Here is a 19292-nt window from a genome sequence, read left to right on the forward strand (position 1 = left end):
TTCAATAAATATTTTTTTTAGTTTGTAGATGTAGATATTCATACCTCGGATGCTGGTAAACAAACAAATGAAAATTGTGAAGTTGTGGAAAACTCCCAAACGGAAAATATATGCAACACGTCGGAGGCCGCTGTGAGTGTTTTTAAATATAAGTCAAAATTTACAATTATAGTCAATATATTTTATAAAAATTTGATGCAATAATAAATATATTCAGAATATGATAGTCATTGGTGGATCTAACAGTCCAGAAGTTATGATGCAGTTAAATACAATGACTGAAGATATGGGTATTTATCATGATACTTCTCTTGATGCTGTGGTAAGCATATATTTGCTTTAATGTTGTAACCACATAAATTTGCAACTTTTTAATGAAATTAAAAAATGACATTTCTCGAACATTAAGTTTTGGTATTACAATATATTTCGTGATTTTAAGTTTCTTATTTTTAGATAAATAGGTACATATATGTATACTATATATGTAATTAATATAATAAAATATAACTAAAAATAATTAATATTTAGTGAGTAATAATATTTAGTGTATAATAATAATAATATGTTTGCAATGAAAAACAAATATTTCATCATCATTAAATAAATCAATTCATTCAAGTGATAATATTCTCTATGAATTAATGTAAAGCACTATTTTACATTTTCTGCTCAAAAACGTAGTTATATAACTTCTTGGCGAGATGATTTCAAACTAGCTGTAAGTGGAGTTCTGTCTTAAGGCAATTAGGGCATCGTGCCTTAAGGCAAATTGCTGGAACTTCCCGTACCAAAAATTATTATTTTTTTAAAAACGATTAACATCTTTGAAAAAAATTTACTTTAAAAAAAATAGATTTTTGAGAAACTATAAATTTGACAAAAAATAACTTTTTTTTTGAAAAAAAAATTTTTTATTTGAAAAAAAAAAAATTTTTTTTTGAGAAAAAAAATTTTTTTTTGAAAACAAAAAAATTTTTTGAAAAAAAATGTTTTCTTCAATTTGACATATTTTGGAAATTATGAACTTTTTTTCAAAGCAATCGCACTGCTTGAACTGCATAGAGACGAAATGTCAAAGCTCGCAAGTGCCGCGCCGCCGTCTAACGCATAAGCATTGGTACGGAACCCATGGAAATGTAAAAAAAATGTATACTTATTGTTAAAATCTCTATAAAATATCTGATAATTTGATGTGCATATGTTAATGATCATTTTTAACCGCCGAATGGCATTTTTTTTTACTTTTTTCATTAGATCTCCAAAACCGCTAGACCTGCCTTCATGAAAATTTGATCAATTCTACATCTTGTCAATACAAGTAAAATGTTTTTTGAATTATTCAAATCGGACGCTCCGTTCTCTTAAAAACGGAGGTACCGTTTTCGGCACTTTTTGCCCCGTATCTTCGGAACGGCTAGACCTGACTTCGCCAGAAACTAATCAGCACGTCTCCTTATCAATACGAATCGAATGCTTTTTGAATTATTCAAATCGGTTGATCGGTGTTCCCGAAATCGTCGACGAAAATTTGTATCCGCACATACATACACACACGCACACACACACACACACACACACACACATACATCCATTTTTTCTAAGGTATGCCAAAATATTCAGAAACCTTTGAAACGTCGAGAAATGCAAAAATTTTCATTTTCGATTTTTTTGCGATTACTATAACTTGCCCTACGGGAAGTTAATTAAAGGCAATGAGATACTGTCAATTATTCGTATTGCCATTATCTATCAAAAATGATGTGCCAAATAGAAATTTTACATATATGGCAGAATTTTAATAAGAAATTGGAATTTTTAATTTCATTTCCTTTCCCATGTTTATTGATATAGTTTAAAATAATTGATATATAGTTTAGAAATGCTAGACAGGAAAAAAGCCAATTTTGATATTTATGCATATTATATATATTTGTAGATGTTTTCTCCGGTTACAAATCGCCAACTCCGACCAATCTATGCAAATTCTTGCTCAATGATTCCATCAGCAGTCAGCAAAGCTACTAATCTAACACACTTCCATAATAAAACAATTAATATTGTGGAGCGGGACGTGCAGGGGTCTCCTATGGACACCAATTATACCTATGATAGTAAAAATAAAGCTACTCCTTCAGATGTCGTCATGGATAATGACAAAGGTACGAAGTTCATAATATGATTTGAAGGTGGTTAATTATTATCTATGCTTCTCTATAATTGAAATTAAAAATTTGTTCAAAAATATTAGATTCGTTGAAATATTGGACAAATTGTTATAATAATGGCTTATGTTATGATGGTTTAAATAATTATTAACTTTCTTTATAACTATAGATAGCGATAACATATATGAAGATGTGAAAATATTATGCGTTTGCGAGAACAATGATGAACACGCTGTTATGGTGAGTTTAAATAACTTAATTCAATTTGCTTAATTTTTGCATTTTTCACTTATATCTAGAATATTTTGAGAAACTTTAGTGAAAAACAAGTAGTTTTTAATTTTTTAAGAACAAAAAAAAAGGTATTATTATTATTTATAGCAACAAATTGTCTTTTATTAAAAGCTATTTCATATTATTTTAAACTGATCATTTTTAATTTTTATTTTGTTGAATTATTTTTTAAATAGATTAATGATTTTATACATGTAATTGTACTGTCTTCTAAACCAAAAGAACTCTATCACAACCCTCAACTATTAAATCACGATTAGTAAAATTTCCAGTTAACTATTTCCTAATTATAAAAAAAATGTTTCCAATGTCTTATTTTCAATGCTAGAGGTATATTGCAAAGTTCAATTCTCCATTATTCAACCAATAACAAATATAAATTTTAAGGGCGTATTTTTTACATAGAACATATTGTATATAACCCTGATCTGGTATTTTGCCCAAAATATTTATAAGCATAGTTACTAATAATTTAATTTTATCTCTTGTAAAATTGCTTATTTTAACTTAATTTACTATTGTATTTACTATTTTTTTTATTATTTACATCTTTAGAAATAATTACCAATTGATGGCAGATTACACAACTTATGTTTTCTACTTTAACATAGTTTCATCAAAAAATTCCATACTTTTCTTGTTTTTGAGATAATGCTGGTGAATCTTTTCACTCGTAGTCGTCTTTTAAGCATTGCTTATAAGGTATTATAAATAATATAAACCTCTTTTCGGACAGATAAAAAACTTTTCATCCATTATTTTATAAACAACCTAAAACTATCAATAATTATAAATAAACTCTTTTTATGATTTTTGGCATAAGAATTTATTTTATTACTTCAAACTTTAGATATTATGTTGTGGGTGCAATTTTTGGAGCCACGGAGCTTGCTATGGATTCCTATCGCGTCTTCCGGCAGACTATATCCACATCTGTTGCATTTGCAATGATAATCATTCGCGTATTTGTAACGATGAAATGATTATGGCACTTACCAGCAAACATGATAGAATCGTGAGTATTTATATTAAACAATGATATACTGGATTTTGTATATAAAAACGTATATAATAAAAGAAAATTGAGACGTATGTAAAAATTAATAAAAAAGTAAAATAATAGAATAATAATTGTATAATTTCTTCTATAAGTATTTATAATATGTATTGTTTTTAGTGTTTAGCCTTTTTGCGAAGAATATTGGCTTTCTGCAAAGATTGTGTTCAATTCTCTTTAGATGGGATGGTACGAGAGCTTGGGATTCCTGAAAATTTTCATAGTGAATTATTCGCTCGAATTGATAAATTCGGAATTCTTAGACCAGTTTCACCAAAACAACAATCAATGACGTAATACAAATAATAATACAAATTCTTTGTATTAAATTTATTATATGTAATTATTTATTAATATATTGTTTGTTAAACTACAATTACAGGGTCAAAAGAACAGTCAAAAAGAGGGCCCTCGCTCCTTTTTTGAAACAATATTTTCGAGATGGCGAACTTTCAGAAACAGCAAAAAATACGGACTCATGTGTTGATAACTCTCTTCGTGATATACCGGGTAATATATCTCACGTTATACCCGTTTGTCCGTTCCTTACAAAAAAATGTATTTTGGATTGCAAATTTCAAATTGTTTTTTTTGCGAAAGTGTGAAATGGTATTTGTGAGATATATAAAAATTTTAGCTTGAAACTTATCTTTAAAAATTCTGTTAATACACTAAGTAAATCAACGTTTTTATTAAGAAGATATCATAGAAAATGTTAGGTCTGCAAATATTTAAAAATACGAGCTAATCAATCTGTTTTCAAATTACAGTTAAGTGTCAGTATTTCAATGAAAAAGTCAACTAAGTATTTATTAAATAAATAATTAATGATAATAATTATAATAATAAGTTCAGTTATCCAATTATTCGTAATAAAATCTTACTAATCAGGAAAATAAAAATATAAGTTAGTGATACTAATTTTTTATTATATACTTTTATAATAAAATAAAATAAAATTTTTTAGGTGGTGCTGCGCCTAAAAGAAAACCAACAAACGAGTCTGATGTTCAGCAAATGTCCTCTGTGAATGCTAATAAGGAGCCACTAGCAAAACGGAGAAGGAAAAGTTTCTGACGGATATTAGATATATATATTACAAACAGGATATATTGCGGATGAATATATCTTTATTTCAATATATTTATATTTAATCGCTAGTAAAATTATAATTAGCAAAATTTTGATGAAACATTGAATGAAAAATAATGATAGAAAAACGTTTCAGAGTAAAATAACATTATTTTTTATATTTCCACATAAAAAATCCACATGAAATAAGTATTTTTTTTACAATTTTGTAACACTTACTCATTATTAGAATATATGTTGAATTGACAGTTTTAATTTTATAAAATTATGAAGTTTGGTTTAATTTTCAATAATTTATTTAATTTTGTTATACATTTGTTTTTTATATTGAGAATATAATAATTACGAATATATATAATAATACAATACAATTGTTATTATTACTTGATTTGCCTATATGTTAACAAAAATATTATAAAATAACAAAATCAATTAACAATATATATGCAAAAATTATTCCAGGTATAAAACCATACGTTGCAAATATAGAAAATGAATGAAATTTTAGGAAAAATTATGATGTTTATAACAAAAACTCATCGACATAATTCATGAACAACGAACAGAACAAGTTCATAAATGCATAAACTTTTCAAAGCAAGAGCATGCGCAAATAATGTTTAGATTATCGGTTGGCAAGGTAACAATATTTTGTATTTTTGAGGGTCGATTGACATTCTTGAATAATATTCTTCAATATTTAACAATAATTATACTTGTATAAAATGACTGAATTTGCATTAGTTTGGGAGGATAGAGAAATTCGTTTTGACATTCCCTACTCGTAAGTAAGGTAGATATTCACTCTACCGCCTACATTGTATATTTTTATTTAATATTAATCAATTAATATGTATTACTTTCAAAATCGTTAAAATAAAAACTGACATTTAATTTATTAATTTCGAATAATCAACAATCTCAATGAAAAAAATGATTATAACCGTTTTGGACTATTACGCACAGAGCATTTTTATTACTATTCATAATAGTCTACTTTTTATTGATATTTAAATTACTACAATTGGAATTATATTATACTTTTGTAACATAATATTTTGGGCATTTCCACAGCATTCTTAAATTAAGATCCGGTGAAAAATTGGTAGATCGAATGGATGCTGTTGAAGATTCTAAAGGAAATAGCGGAGATAAGGGACGTTTGTTAATAACAAATATCAGATTAATGTGGCATTCTCATGCTACACCTCGTGTTAATTTGAGTGAGCCTTTTGGTGTATATAATGCTCAGAATTAGTTTTTGTTTAATTAATTAATTCGTTCTATTTAATTGCAGCTATAGGATATAACTGCATAATTAACATGAGTATCAAAACAGTTATATCAAAACTAAGAGCAACGACAGATGCTCTGCATATAATGGCTGCTAATGGGTCTTCCAAATTTGAATTTATTTTTACAGATATTAGTTTATTGGACAAAAAACATTTTTCTTTGGTGATTGGTGTTCATAAGTAAGTTAAATAATTTTAATTATTTAAAGAATGATAACTCATGATCGAAGTCATGGTGTGAGAGTACATATTTTCACAATTTTTAGTCCACGTTGCATTCCTGCATTATCTTCCTAATTTCTTGGTTCGATTTAATTTTCTTTTGTTTTCACATTTGTATCCAAAATAGAAATAGACTGTTTTCTTACACTTTCCACCCTTGGGTGAAGCATCCGTACCTGGTTAAAATGCTTCCAAGCATAAATTCATTCATGGTTTAAGTTTAAAAAGTGTATTTGTTAACGCTTAAATAAATGATGGTTTATTTTCATTAATCGAAAATTCAATGATTCATCAGTCCGAGTTTTAGCACAACATAATTAAAATAAAAATTAAATTAAAATACAAAACAAAATGTTTAATTGAAACAGCTGCATGTTCAATCTAATTATTTTAAGTAGGAAATTATAGAAACTGGGAAATGTAGAAGAGAACTTGGATTTATAGTTATATAAATTGTCTTGAAATATCGCTTAAAGATAATGAATTCGTTCCCTAATGTAATATATTATATACATATGTGTAAAATTATTATTATTATTATTATTAATCCATTAAACCATTTTTAAGAGCCTACACGTCGACAAAAATGTACAGAGACTTGAAATTAAGAGCATCCATTCTAAATAGTGGAGCTCTATCAGTCTTAAAAAATGAGCAAGTGTATCAAAAAGTAAATGGTGTTTGGAATCTTTCGAGCGACCAGGGTAATTTAGGAACATTTCTAATAACAAACATTAGAATAGTTTGGTATGCTGATCTAAACGAATGCTTCAATATCACATTGCCATATATGCAAATAGTTACGGTAATAAATTAATTGTGAATTGATATAATGTGTTGATATAAAAACTAACAGTATCTATTTATAATAAGATCCAAGTCCGCGATAGTAAATTTGGTCCAGCTTTAGTCATTATCGTTTCGGAGCAGAGTGGAGGATATTTATTAGGATTCAGAATTGATCCAGAGGATAGACTTGGAGCAGTATATAAAGAATTAATTTCACTTCACTCTGTATATAGCCAAAACCCTATATTTGGTGTAGAGTATTCATTGAAAGATCAAGTAAAGTATAACGTATACTTAAATAACATATAGGTATATTATTATTAGAAATTGATTGAAACGGTATTAATTTATAGGTTTTTAGTCCACCGCCTGCTGATCCAAATTTTGAAGATGTACAGGAATTAGATAAATCTAAAGATACTCCATCTACATTAACTACGTACATAGCCGAAGGAGAACATTCTGTTGATCGCGTTCCAATTTACAGCAAGGATTTGGGTTTGGCCATAGAAACTCCAAGAAATGGATATACAATAAAAAGTCTTTGGGAAGTCATGCCATCTTCTTCATAATTACGTTGAAGACGGCATGCTCACCGGGGGATCACAACGCAACTGCATTACTACCATAGATAAATAAACATAAATTACTTTATTACGTTTTGGGCCGGAACTTTTTTACTGTGCTCCGATTTGCATGAGACTTTGGAATTAGGATCATCTTATTCCCAAGAACAAAATAAATAAATAATTAAACTTTTGGTTCATGAACTGTCAACAGATTTTCTGAAAAGAAAAAAAAATTAATATTTACATAATTATTAAAGAATGAATGTAATTCATAATTATTAAATCATCATATTGTTATATTGAAATATTAAATACTAAAGTATTATGACTTGCGTTTGATTTGTCATAAACTATTATGTTAGTAATTTGAGTTTTTAAACAGCTCAAGAACTGACTGAAGTCGCGATAAAGTGTCAACACGTTTTATTAAAAAAATTATAGGTATATTATATTTGCATAATGTTTATTTTAATGTTTTAAAACACCATTTTAATTGTTCTTTTGATAATTAAATACTTTAACTATAGGTGTATGGCATCGTGCCTTAAGGAAAATTGCCGGAACTTCTCGTACCGTAACGAAATATTAAATGTTTTCAAATTCATTTTAATAAATACTGTAACATTGTCAAATATTTATAAGTCACCGTCGCAGTACTGTGCGCCAAACACAGGAGTTTTCTTATTAAAATCGATAATTATGGAAACATCGCAGAAACCATCGCCTTTTCTAATTTTGATACGTGCCTTTAAAATTCCTCTGTACTGGGCGTCGTCTCAATCTCTTTGAATCGACATTGGTGTTTCTAAGAGTTTTCCGCTTTCTATCTAGTTCTGTTATATTATCTGGGCAAATGTTTGGAAAAAAATATAACAGTTTAGAAATTGATGTGATTTTTTTCTCAAATCAGTACTCAAAATTACTGCAAATATTATAGTTATTGTCGTTTTTTATCATGAAATGGAAACCTCTGCTTTATTTGGTTTTCTGCCTCAATATTAAACTCATCCTAGTCTAATCTTTCAGTTTCTCTTTTCAACCGAATTATATTTGGAATCATTCCTCTAGCATGTATTTCTAATAAAGGTAAATGCATTTGCAAATCGTTTACATCTACGCTTAATACCTTTTGCTGTTTGGCATTCGAAATATTTTCTATCGTATTCAACTCTTTGTTTGAAAGTTCCAAATATATCGGTTGAATGAAACATTCCAAAATTATCGCATATGCTGTGAATATCTGATTATTTAAAACGTACAACTTTGACTTTTCTGTCTCCATTTCTTTATCCAAATTTACGAATATTGGTAGAGCAAATCGCAGGAATTCCAAATATAATTATGTTGTCGAGATTAGAGAGATTAGAGATCGCTATATATATATGCTATATTGGCGAAACAACAGAACATTATTAAACGTTCAAAACAACACGATAAACGATGATCACAGAACATTTAAAACTAAACAACCATACGTTCAATTTTTTGACGCAAAGGTTCTTTATCATGAGTCGAAAGTCTCACAAAGACGATATGCGGAATCGACTTTTATTTTCTTAGACAAACTTAGTATTAATTCGAGTTCCAATTTGACTCTTCTTCACAAAACACACAAGTAATTAACGCACAAAACGCAAACAAAAACATATCAAGAGAGTGTTTCTTTGTAACAAAGCATGTTAGTGTAAAAATAAATATGAGTTATACTTCGAAAAAGAATTAATTGGAACAATAATAAATTGTGGAACATCATATCTTGCAGAATAACAATAATTAATTAGTACACTCCTGAAATAAATACTTCAATTATAAATATATCACAGCAAAAATTACAGCAATATAGAACTATAATTAAATAACAAAAACTTGCAAATGTTTTTATCAGGAGCGCGATTTTCGTTTCAAAACTTCATTACATGCAATTTTTTAATCCATAATGTTCGTGTTTTATGAAAGTAACAATTATAGATTTTAAGCGAAATGCAATTTTTGAGGAGGCGACAAATCATGTACCCAAAATCTTAAATTACACAATCTTATATAAAAGATAATGAAAAGTTGTATAGAAAACAAAACCTGAAATATATTAACCAGTAAAATTTATTTAAATGTTAAATTTAAATAATATTGTATATCGATTTGATAGAGTTTTGCAAGACCACCATATAAAAAGCATAACATTTCCTCGAAACTGGTTTGCGAGCGACACATGTTTCGCTCGTTTAAATAGTTTAATTTTATGTGCTACTATATGAACGTATATATTTATAAAAAATAATTTTTGGTACGAGAAGTTCCAGCAATTTACCTTAAGGCACAATGCCTTAATTGCCTTAAGACAGAATTCCACTTACAGCTAGTTCATAATATTTTCAAAAACACTTGAAAGTAGTATCTTCGATTATACCACTAGTTATTTTATATGTCTACTAAATTAACGTTTGATTTATATTTTAACTTCTTTACAATTAGCACAAATATTTAAATTTTGATAATTACCTATAGTATATTACTTTCTGATAACATAATGAAAAGAAATAAATGTAATCACACGCATCATTTTTTACAAAATAACAGTTGCAGATAATTATTTTTTATGGAGATACATAGTTCAAATCTGTTAAATTAGTAAATGAATTAGAACGAACAATTTATATTTTTTACAATAAGTTAATTAATACAATCCAATGACAAGGAAAAAGATCGAATCAATTAAAAAATTATAATTTACAAAATCAATCGAACTTTCTTATTAAAAACGACAAAAATTAATTGTGTAGTTACCTAATCGCGACTTGTCAATAAAAAAACTAAAACCGCGTTTGAATTTTTATCATTCGAGAAGTTAGTAAAAGAACATACATGTCAATTTTATATTATTCATTTAGTTCGTTGGTAGCACTGCTTAGATTTTGTGGTGCGTCGAGAGATGTACAACGTAATCGCCATTTTGCGTACAGTTGTTTCGAAGTGTGTTTCAAAGTTATTAACAAACTTTAAAAATGAGTACTAAAACGTTATTAAAAGGATCCCAAACGGAAGTAGATTGTCTAGTAAAGTTTTTATTTTATTGTGCATTCATAAAGCTAATTCTACAAATGTTTCAAATACTTTTCGTTTTTTTCACAGAATACCACAAATATACTCGTGAAGCCTGAACTAGCTTTCAAATCGGAAACTAATTCTATGACCTTAACTAGACAGTTATTTGCAGTTTCAATTAGTGCTATATGTTATCTGCGAAAGATTTATTCAAAGGAATATTTTCGCCCTCGTAAAATTGGAATCTTGTCGATGCATATGTTGCAAAATGTCAAATCAGACCCCAAAATAACGAGATTTCTTAAGTGGGTTAAAGGATGCTTTGATGCAATGAAAAAAGGATATGTAATTATATATTGTATATGTATAATGTGTATATGTCGCAAAATATAATTTGTTTTTTATAATCTATTGTAGTTGCGAGATATCATTGTGGCTGTACAACCGCCCGGACAAGAAGACATTGGAAAAGCGTTGGAAAGTTATACGTTTAGAATAAAATATAGTGACGCTTGCAATTTTGAAAGTAATACAACGTTCGCCAATAGCCGGTAAGAATTAAAATTTATTATATATACATATATGTGGGTATTAATTTTTTTTTGTCAATATATTATTTCGAGTATTAAAATCATAATAATCGCGCATACCATCAATAAAAAACCATAATTTAAAAAAAATAAAAATTTTACAATCCATACGTTTTGGCGATAATCCTAGCCTGCATTCAGTAGAAAAATGTGTTAATATAAGAGTTAAAAACAGAAAATTCATCAATCCATGGTATTAGGATATAAGAACAATAAGAAATATAGACATTAATATTGTAACCATAGATAAACAAGTATAATTGATTGTAACTAATATAATATCTTACAGAATACTAACAATAAAAATATCACAAATAATAAATGTGCAATATATGTGTTATCTATAACTTAGTACACATATATGTTATATCTTGTCCTGATTGTAAAATAAGTTTTTAAGAAAAATTTGTTTTTTTATTGATTTATGCCCTTTGATTTCTGAGCTTTTGCCTTTTGAGTTATGAGACTTTGTTAATACATATGTTAACACCAAATGAAAATATAAATATACATTAGGGTGGTCCTTATTATGAACATTTTCAAATTTCCTTCCTTCCAGGGGCTCAAATTGATAAAAAAAAATCTCTAAAAATTTTAGCTTTTAATTTTATCTTTTAGATATTGCGAAATTGAATCAAAGTTTGATATGGAATTAGCATGGAAAAAAAATCAAAAATTTTAAAAATGTTTTTTAGATATTACTTTTTTAGATATAGTTATTAGATATATTATATATATAGACAAAGACAAAATAATTTTTTTATTCAATTTCGTGTAGGTATTGTAATGGGCGCTTTTAAATTTTTTTGCAACCAATTTATAATAGAATATAATTACTTTTTAAGTGAATTTAAGTTGAGTTACTTTAAAAATAAAAGAATTTACTGATCTGCATTCTATTAATTTTTTAATATAACATAAACCTTTTAGTACACACACTACATGTATTTAATATTTATTACTTCTAGCAAATATTTAAAAATAAAGTCACTTACTTTTTGCGATTTAAAAAATCGGTACCCAAGACAAATGTTAAATATATTGCTCAAATTATTAGTTAATTTTGTGAATCATTTTAGTATTTGTAAGAAATAATAATATTTTTTTATAAAATACATCTAGAATATAAAAAATGATTCAATATTCATGTCATCGCCCAACATATTATTTTAGGTTATTATTAAGTTAGTTAACTACTTATTTATTATATGTTATTAGAGTCTATAGTAAAGTGATCAAATTTAATAAACAAAATTTGACTTATCATAGCGCTAACATAGTAACACATAATTATATTGGTACTGTTTTTCATTATCGCCAATTGTGTGAATATATTGATCAGTATTCTTGGTAATTCAATTTTTTTTTTATAATCACATAAAGTAATCTATATAAAAGCTACCCCAGATTGAGAATAATTTACAGTTTAGTTGTGATTTATTGAAATTGTAAAGTTAATTTCTGTTATGCTTGGTGTAGTCAAGTAACTTCACTATTTACAAACATGAATATATTATATGTGAATATATGTAATAATAAAAAAATAGTTGTAAAATTTATGATTTTATTTAAGGCTCATAAAGATCGACTCATCCAAGATATCTCCAAAAACACTTGAAAGCAGTATCTTTGATTGTTTATACAATTGCTTAGAAATTGTAAAAAATATGCCAGAATTACCGAAGGGTTGCTCATTAGCCATGATGTTAACATACTATGATGGTAAAATTGTTATTCATTTATTTTTTGGTATTTATTTTGATTTATACTCTCGTACTTTTAAAATCCATTCATTATGTAGGAACTCCTGCTGAGTATCAACCGCCTGGTTTTAAGGCTTGTTCATATCAAGCATTTGAGTATCCACCAGATCTTTATAATATAGAAGTTGGTAAATGCTTCACGCCATACCACTCTATTAGTATGGGAGCGATTGCTAAGGTAATTAATTTTAAAAATATTATAGCTTTTATTGCAAAAGTTCTTCAATTTCTGAATTATATTACTGTTGTAGTGTTTTAATATTTTCAATAAATATTTTTTTTAGTTTGTAGATGTAGATATTCATACCTCGGATGCTGGTAAACAAACAAATGAAAATTGTGAAGTTGTGGAAAACTCCCAAACGGAAAATATATGCAACACGTCGGAGGCCGCTGTGAGTGTTTTTAAATATAAGTCAAAATTTACAATTATAGTCAATATATTTTATAAAAATTTGATGCAATAATAAATATATATCAGAATATGATAGTCATTGGTGGATCTAACAGTCCAGAAGTTATGATGCAGTTAAATACAATGACTGAAGATATGGGTATTTATCATGATACTTCTCTTGATGCTGTGGTAAGCATATATTTGCTTTAATGTTGTAACCACATAAATTTGCAACTTTTTAATGAAATTAAAAAATGACATTTCTCGAACATTAAGTTTTGGTATTACAATATATTTCGTGATTTTAAGTTTCTTATTTTTAGATAAATAGGTACATATATGTATACTATATATGTAATTAATATAATAAAATATAACTAAAAATAATTAATATTTAGTGAGTAATAATATTTAGTGTATAATAATAATAATATGTTTGCAATGAAAAACAAATATTTCATCATCATTAAATAAATCAATTCATTCAAGTGATAATATTCTCTATGAATTAATGTAAAGCACTATTTTACATTTTCTGCTCAAAAACGTAGTTATATAACTTCTTGGCGAGATGATTTCAAACTAGCTGTAAGTGGAGTTCTGTCTTAAGGCAATTAGGGCATCGTGCCTTAAGGCAAATTGCTGGAACTTCCCGTACCAAAAATTATTATTTTTTTAAAAACGATTAACATCTTTGAAAAAAATTTACTTTAAAAAAAATAGATTTTTGAGAAACTATAAATTTGACAAAAAATAACTTTTTTTTTGAAAAAAAAATTTTTTATTTCTTCAATTTGACATATTTTGGAAATTATGAACTTTTTTTCAAAGCAATCGCACTGCTTGAACTGCATAGAGACGAAATGTCAAAGCTCGCAAGTGCCGCGCCGCCGTCTAACGCATAAGCATTGGTACGGAACCCATGGAAATGTAAAAAAAAATGTATACTTATTGTTAAAATCTCTATAAAATATCTGATAATTTGATGTGCATATGTTTAATGATCATTTTTAACCGCCGAATGGCATTTTTTTTTACTTTTTTCATTAGATCTCCAAAACCGCTAGACCTGCCTTCATGAAAATTTGATCAATTCTACATCTTGTCAATACAAGTAAAATGTTTTTTGAATTATTCAAATCGGACGCTCCGTTCTCTTAAAAACGGAGGTACCGTTTTCGGCACTTTTTGCCCCGTATCTTCGGAACGGCTAGACCTGACTTCGCCAGAAACTAATCAGCACGTCTCCTTATCAATACGAATCGAATGCTTTTTGAATTATTCAAATCGGTTGATCGGTGTTCCCGAAATCGTCGACGAAAATTTGTATCCGCACATACATACACACACGCACACACACACACACACACACACACACACATACATCCATTTTTTCTAAGGTATGCCAAAATATTCAGAAACCTTTGAAACGTCGAGAAATGCAAAAATTTTCATTTTCGATTTTTTTGCGATTACTATAACTTGCCCTACGGGAAGTTAATTAAAGGCAATGAGATACTGTCAATTATTCGTATTGCCATTATCTATCAAAAATGATGTGCCAAATAGAAATTTTACATATATGGCAGAATTTTAATAAGAAATTGGAATTTTTAATTTCATTTCCTTTCCCATGTTTATTGATATAGTTTAAAATAATTGATATATAGTTTAGAAATGCTAGACAGGAAAAAAGCCAATTTTGATATTTATGCATATTATATATATTTGTAGATGTTTTCTCCGGTTACAAATCGCCAACTCCGACCAATCTATGCAAATTCTTGCTCAATGATTCCATCAGCAGTCAGCAAAGCTACTAATCTAACACACTTCCATAATAAAACAATTAATATTGTGGAGCGGGACGTGCAGGGGTCTCCTATGGACACCAATTATACCTATGATAGTAAAAATAAAGCTACTCCTTCAGATGTCGTCATGGATAATGACAAAGGTACGAAGTTCATAATATGATTTGAAGGTGGTTAATTATTATCTATGCTTCTCTATAATTGAAATTAAAAATTTGTTCAAAAATATTAGATTCGTTGAAATATTGGACAAATTGTTATAATAATGGCTTATGTTATGATGGTTTAAATAATTATTAACTTTCTTTATAACTATAGATAGCGATAACATATATGAAGATGTGAAAATATTATGCGTTTGCGAGAACAATGATGAACACGCTGTTATGGTGAGTTTAAATAACTTAATTCAATTTGCTTAATTTTTGCATTTTTCACTTATATCTAGAATATTTTGAGAAACTTTAGTGAAAAACAAGTAGTTTTTAATTTTTTAAGAACAAAAAAAAAGGTATTATTATTATTTATAGCAACAAATTGTCTTTTATTAAAAGCTATTTCATATTATTTTAAACTGATCATTTTTAATTTTTATTTTGTTGAATTATTTTTTAAATAGATTAATGATTTTATACATGTAATTGTACTGTCTTCTAAACCAAAAGAACTCTATCACAACCCTCAACTATTAAATCACGATTAGTAAAATTTCCAGTTAACTATTTCCTAATTATAAAAAAAATGTTTCCAATGTCTTATTTTCAATGCTAGAGGTATATTGCAAAGTTCAATTCTCCATTATTCAACCAATAACAAATATAAATTTTAAGGGCGTATTTTTTACATAGAACATATTGTATATAACCCTGATCTGGTATTTTGCCCAAAATATTTATAAGCATAGTTACTAATAATTTAATTTTATCTCTTGTAAAATTGCTTATTTTAACTTAATTTACTATTGTATTTACTATTTTTTTTATTATTTACATCTTTAGAAATAATTACCAATTGATGGCAGATTACACAACTTATGTTTTCTACTTTAACATAGTTTCATCAAAAAATTCCATACTTTTCTTGTTTTTGAGATAATGCTGGTGAATCTTTTCACTCGTAGTCGTCTTTTAAGCATTGCTTATAAGGTATTATAAATAATATAAACCTCTTTTCGGACAGATAAAAAACTTTTCATCCATTATTTTATAAACAACCTAAAACTATCAATAATTATAAATAAACTCTTTTTATGATTTTTGGCATAAGAATTTATTTTATTACTTCAAACTTTAGATATTATGTTGTGGGTGCAATTTTTGGAGCCACGGAGCTTGCTATGGATTCCTATCGCGTCTTCCGGCAGACTATATCCACATCTGTTGCATTTGCAATGATAATCATTCGCGTATTTGTAACGATGAAATGATTATGGCACTTACCAGCAAACATGATAGAATCGTGAGTATTTATATTAAACAATGATATACTGGATTTTGTATATAAAAACGTATATAATAAAAGAAAATTGAGACGTATGTAAAAATTAATAAAAAAGTAAAATAATAGAATAATAATTGTATAATTTCTTCTATAAGTATTTATAATATGTATTGTTTTTAGTGTTTAGCCTTTTTGCGAAGAATATTGGCTTTCTGCAAAGATCGTGTTCAATTCTCTTTAGATGGGATGGTACGAGAGCTTGGGATTCCTGAAAATTTTCATAGTGAATTATTCGCTCGAATTGATAAATTCGGAATTCTTAGACCAGTTTCACCAAAACAACAATCAATGACGTAATACAAATAAAAATACAAATTCTTTGTATTAAATTTATTATATGTAATTATTTATTAATATATTGTTTGTTAAACTACAATTACAGGGTCAAAAGAACAGTCAAAAAGAGGGCCCTCGCTCCTTTTTTGAAACAATATTTTCGAGATGGCGAACTTTCAGAAACAGCAAAAAATACGGACTCATGTGTTGATAACTCTCTTCGTGATATACCGGGTAATATATCTCACGTTATACCCGTTTGTCCGTTCCTTACAAAAAAATGTATTTTGGATTGCAAATTTCAAATTGTTTTTTTTGCGAAAGTGTGAAATGGTATTTGTGAGATATATAAAAATTTTAGCTTGAAACTTATCTTTAAAAATTCTGTTAATACACTAAGTAAATCAACGTTTTTATTAAGAAGATATCATAGAAAATGTTAGGTCTGCAAATATTTAAAAATACGAGCTAATCAATCTGTTTTCAAATTACAGTTAAGTGTCAGTATTTCAATGAAAAAGTCAACTAAGTATTTATTAAATAAATAATTAATGATAATAATTATAATAATAAGTTCAGTTATCCAATTATTCGTAATAAAATCTTACTAATCAGGAAAATAAAAATATAAGTTAGTGATACTAATTTTTTATTATATACTTTTATAATAAAATAAAATAAAATTTTTTAGGTGGTGCTGCGCCTAAAAGAAAACCAACAAACGAGTCTGATGTTCAGCAAATGTCCTCTGTGAATGCTAATAAGGAGCCACTAGCAAAACGGAGAAGGAAAAGTTTCTGACGGATATTAGATATATATATTACAAACAGGATATATTGCGGATGAATATATCTTTATTTCAATATATTTATATTTAATCGCTAGTAAAATTATAATTAGCAAAATTTTGATGAAACATTGAATGAAAAATAATGATAGAAAAACGTTTCAGAGTAAAATAACATTATTTTTTATATTTCCACATAAAAAATCCACATGAAATAAGTATTTTTTTTACAATTTTGTAACACTTACTCATTATTAGAATATATGTTGAATTGACAGTTTTAATTTTATAAATTATGAAGTTTGGTTTAATTTTCAATAATTTATTTAATTTTGTTATACATTTGTTTTTTATATTGAGAATATAATAATTACGAATATATATAATAATACAATACAATTGTTATATATAACTTCCGTAGGGTAAGTTATTGTAATGGGCCGAAAATCGGAATTGAAAATTTTTACATTTCTCGACGTTTTGAAGGTTTCTGAACGTTTTGGCATACCTCAGAAAAAATGGATGTGTGTGTGTGTGTGTGTGTGTGTGTGTGTGTGTGTGTGTATGTATGTATGGATACAATTTTCGTCCACGTTTTCGGGCGTACGGATCAACCGATTTGAATGGTTTAAAAAACATTCGATTCCTATTAATAAAGATAGGTCCAGCTTTACGGAGATAAGGAGCAAGAGTGCAGAAAATAGAAATCGAGTTTTGAGAGAACGGAGCATCCGATTTGAATGATCTAAAAAACATTCCATTAGTAATGATTGGGAGAAAGGGTTATTAGTTTTTCGCAAAGGCAGGCCCAGCCATTCCGGAGATACAGAGCTAAATGTACAAAAAATTGCAGTTTTTGAGAGAACTAAGCGTCCGATTCAATTGATTCAAAGAACTTTCTGCTTGTCTTAACAAATAATTGATTTTGGAAAAAAAATTTTGTACCATTTTTTTTTTTTTTTTTTTTCTTTTTTTTTTTTTTTAATTTTTGTATATCGAAAATATTTCAGATTTTATTTTTAATTCTGACTATAGTTCTAATATACTTTAAACAAATAATTTCAACTCTGTAATTCAGTTTATATAATTATTATAAATATTAGACAATAATACAATATTTATAATAATCTATTTGAAAACATTCAATATTCCTCGAACGTTTCGTTACGGTACGGGAAGTTCCAGCAATTTGCCGTAAGGCACGATGCCACCCACCCCACTAGTTATTACTTGATTTGCCTATATGTTAACAAAATATTATAAAATAACAAAATCAATTAACAATATATATATGCAAAAGTTATTCCAGGTATAAAACCATACGTTGCAAATATAGAAAATGAATGAAATTTTAGGAAAAAATTATGATGTTTATAACAAAAACTCATCGACATAATTCATGAACAACGAACAGAACAAGTTCATAAATGCATAAACTTTTCAAAGCAAGAGCATGCGCAAATAATGTTTAGATTATCGGTTGGCAAGGTAACAATATTTTGTATTTTTGAGGGTCGATTGACATTCTTGAATAATATTCTTCAATATTTAACAATAATTATACTTGTATAAATGATGACTGAATTTGCATTAGTTTGGGAGGATAGAGAAATTCGTTTTGACATTCCCTACTCGTA

At 27.3% G+C, this 19292-nt stretch overlaps 1 protein-coding gene across 1 annotated transcript; it reads left to right on the plus strand.

Moving 5' to 3' along the window:
- The first annotated feature begins 5336 nt into the window (after positions 1 to 5336).
- On the plus strand, positions 5337 to 7489 carry LOC113366023 (Bardet-Biedl syndrome 5 protein homolog). The gene is made up of 6 exons (XM_026607576.1): positions 5337 to 5395; positions 5686 to 5834; positions 5909 to 6086; positions 6696 to 6933; positions 7002 to 7193; positions 7271 to 7489. Exons 1-6 carry the CDS (start codon positions 5337 to 5339, stop codon positions 7487 to 7489), a joined length of 1035 nt encoding a protein of 344 aa, XP_026463361.1.
- The last annotated feature ends 11803 nt before the right edge of the window (positions 7490 to 19292 follow it).

Source organism: Ctenocephalides felis, unplaced genomic scaffold (genome assembly GCF_003426905.1).
Source record: "Ctenocephalides felis isolate EL2017-DRISC unplaced genomic scaffold, ASM342690v1 CF-g0.4_SCAFFOLD_00535, whole genome shotgun sequence".
In the NCBI taxonomy this organism is placed as follows: Eukaryota; Metazoa; Arthropoda; class Insecta; order Siphonaptera; family Pulicidae; genus Ctenocephalides; species Ctenocephalides felis.

Coding starts and splice junctions, on each gene's coding strand:
- LOC113366023 (XM_026607576.1), top strand. CDS start 5,337: ATGACTGAATTTGCATTAGTTTGGGAGGATAGAGAAATTCGTTTTGAC. Junction 5,396..5,685: donor CGTTTTGACATTCCCTACTC/GTAAGTAAGGTA, acceptor GCATTTCCACAG/CATTCTTAAATTAAGATCCG. Junction 5,835..5,908: donor TACACCTCGTGTTAATTTGA/GTGAGCCTTTTG, acceptor ATTTAATTGCAG/CTATAGGATATAACTGCATA.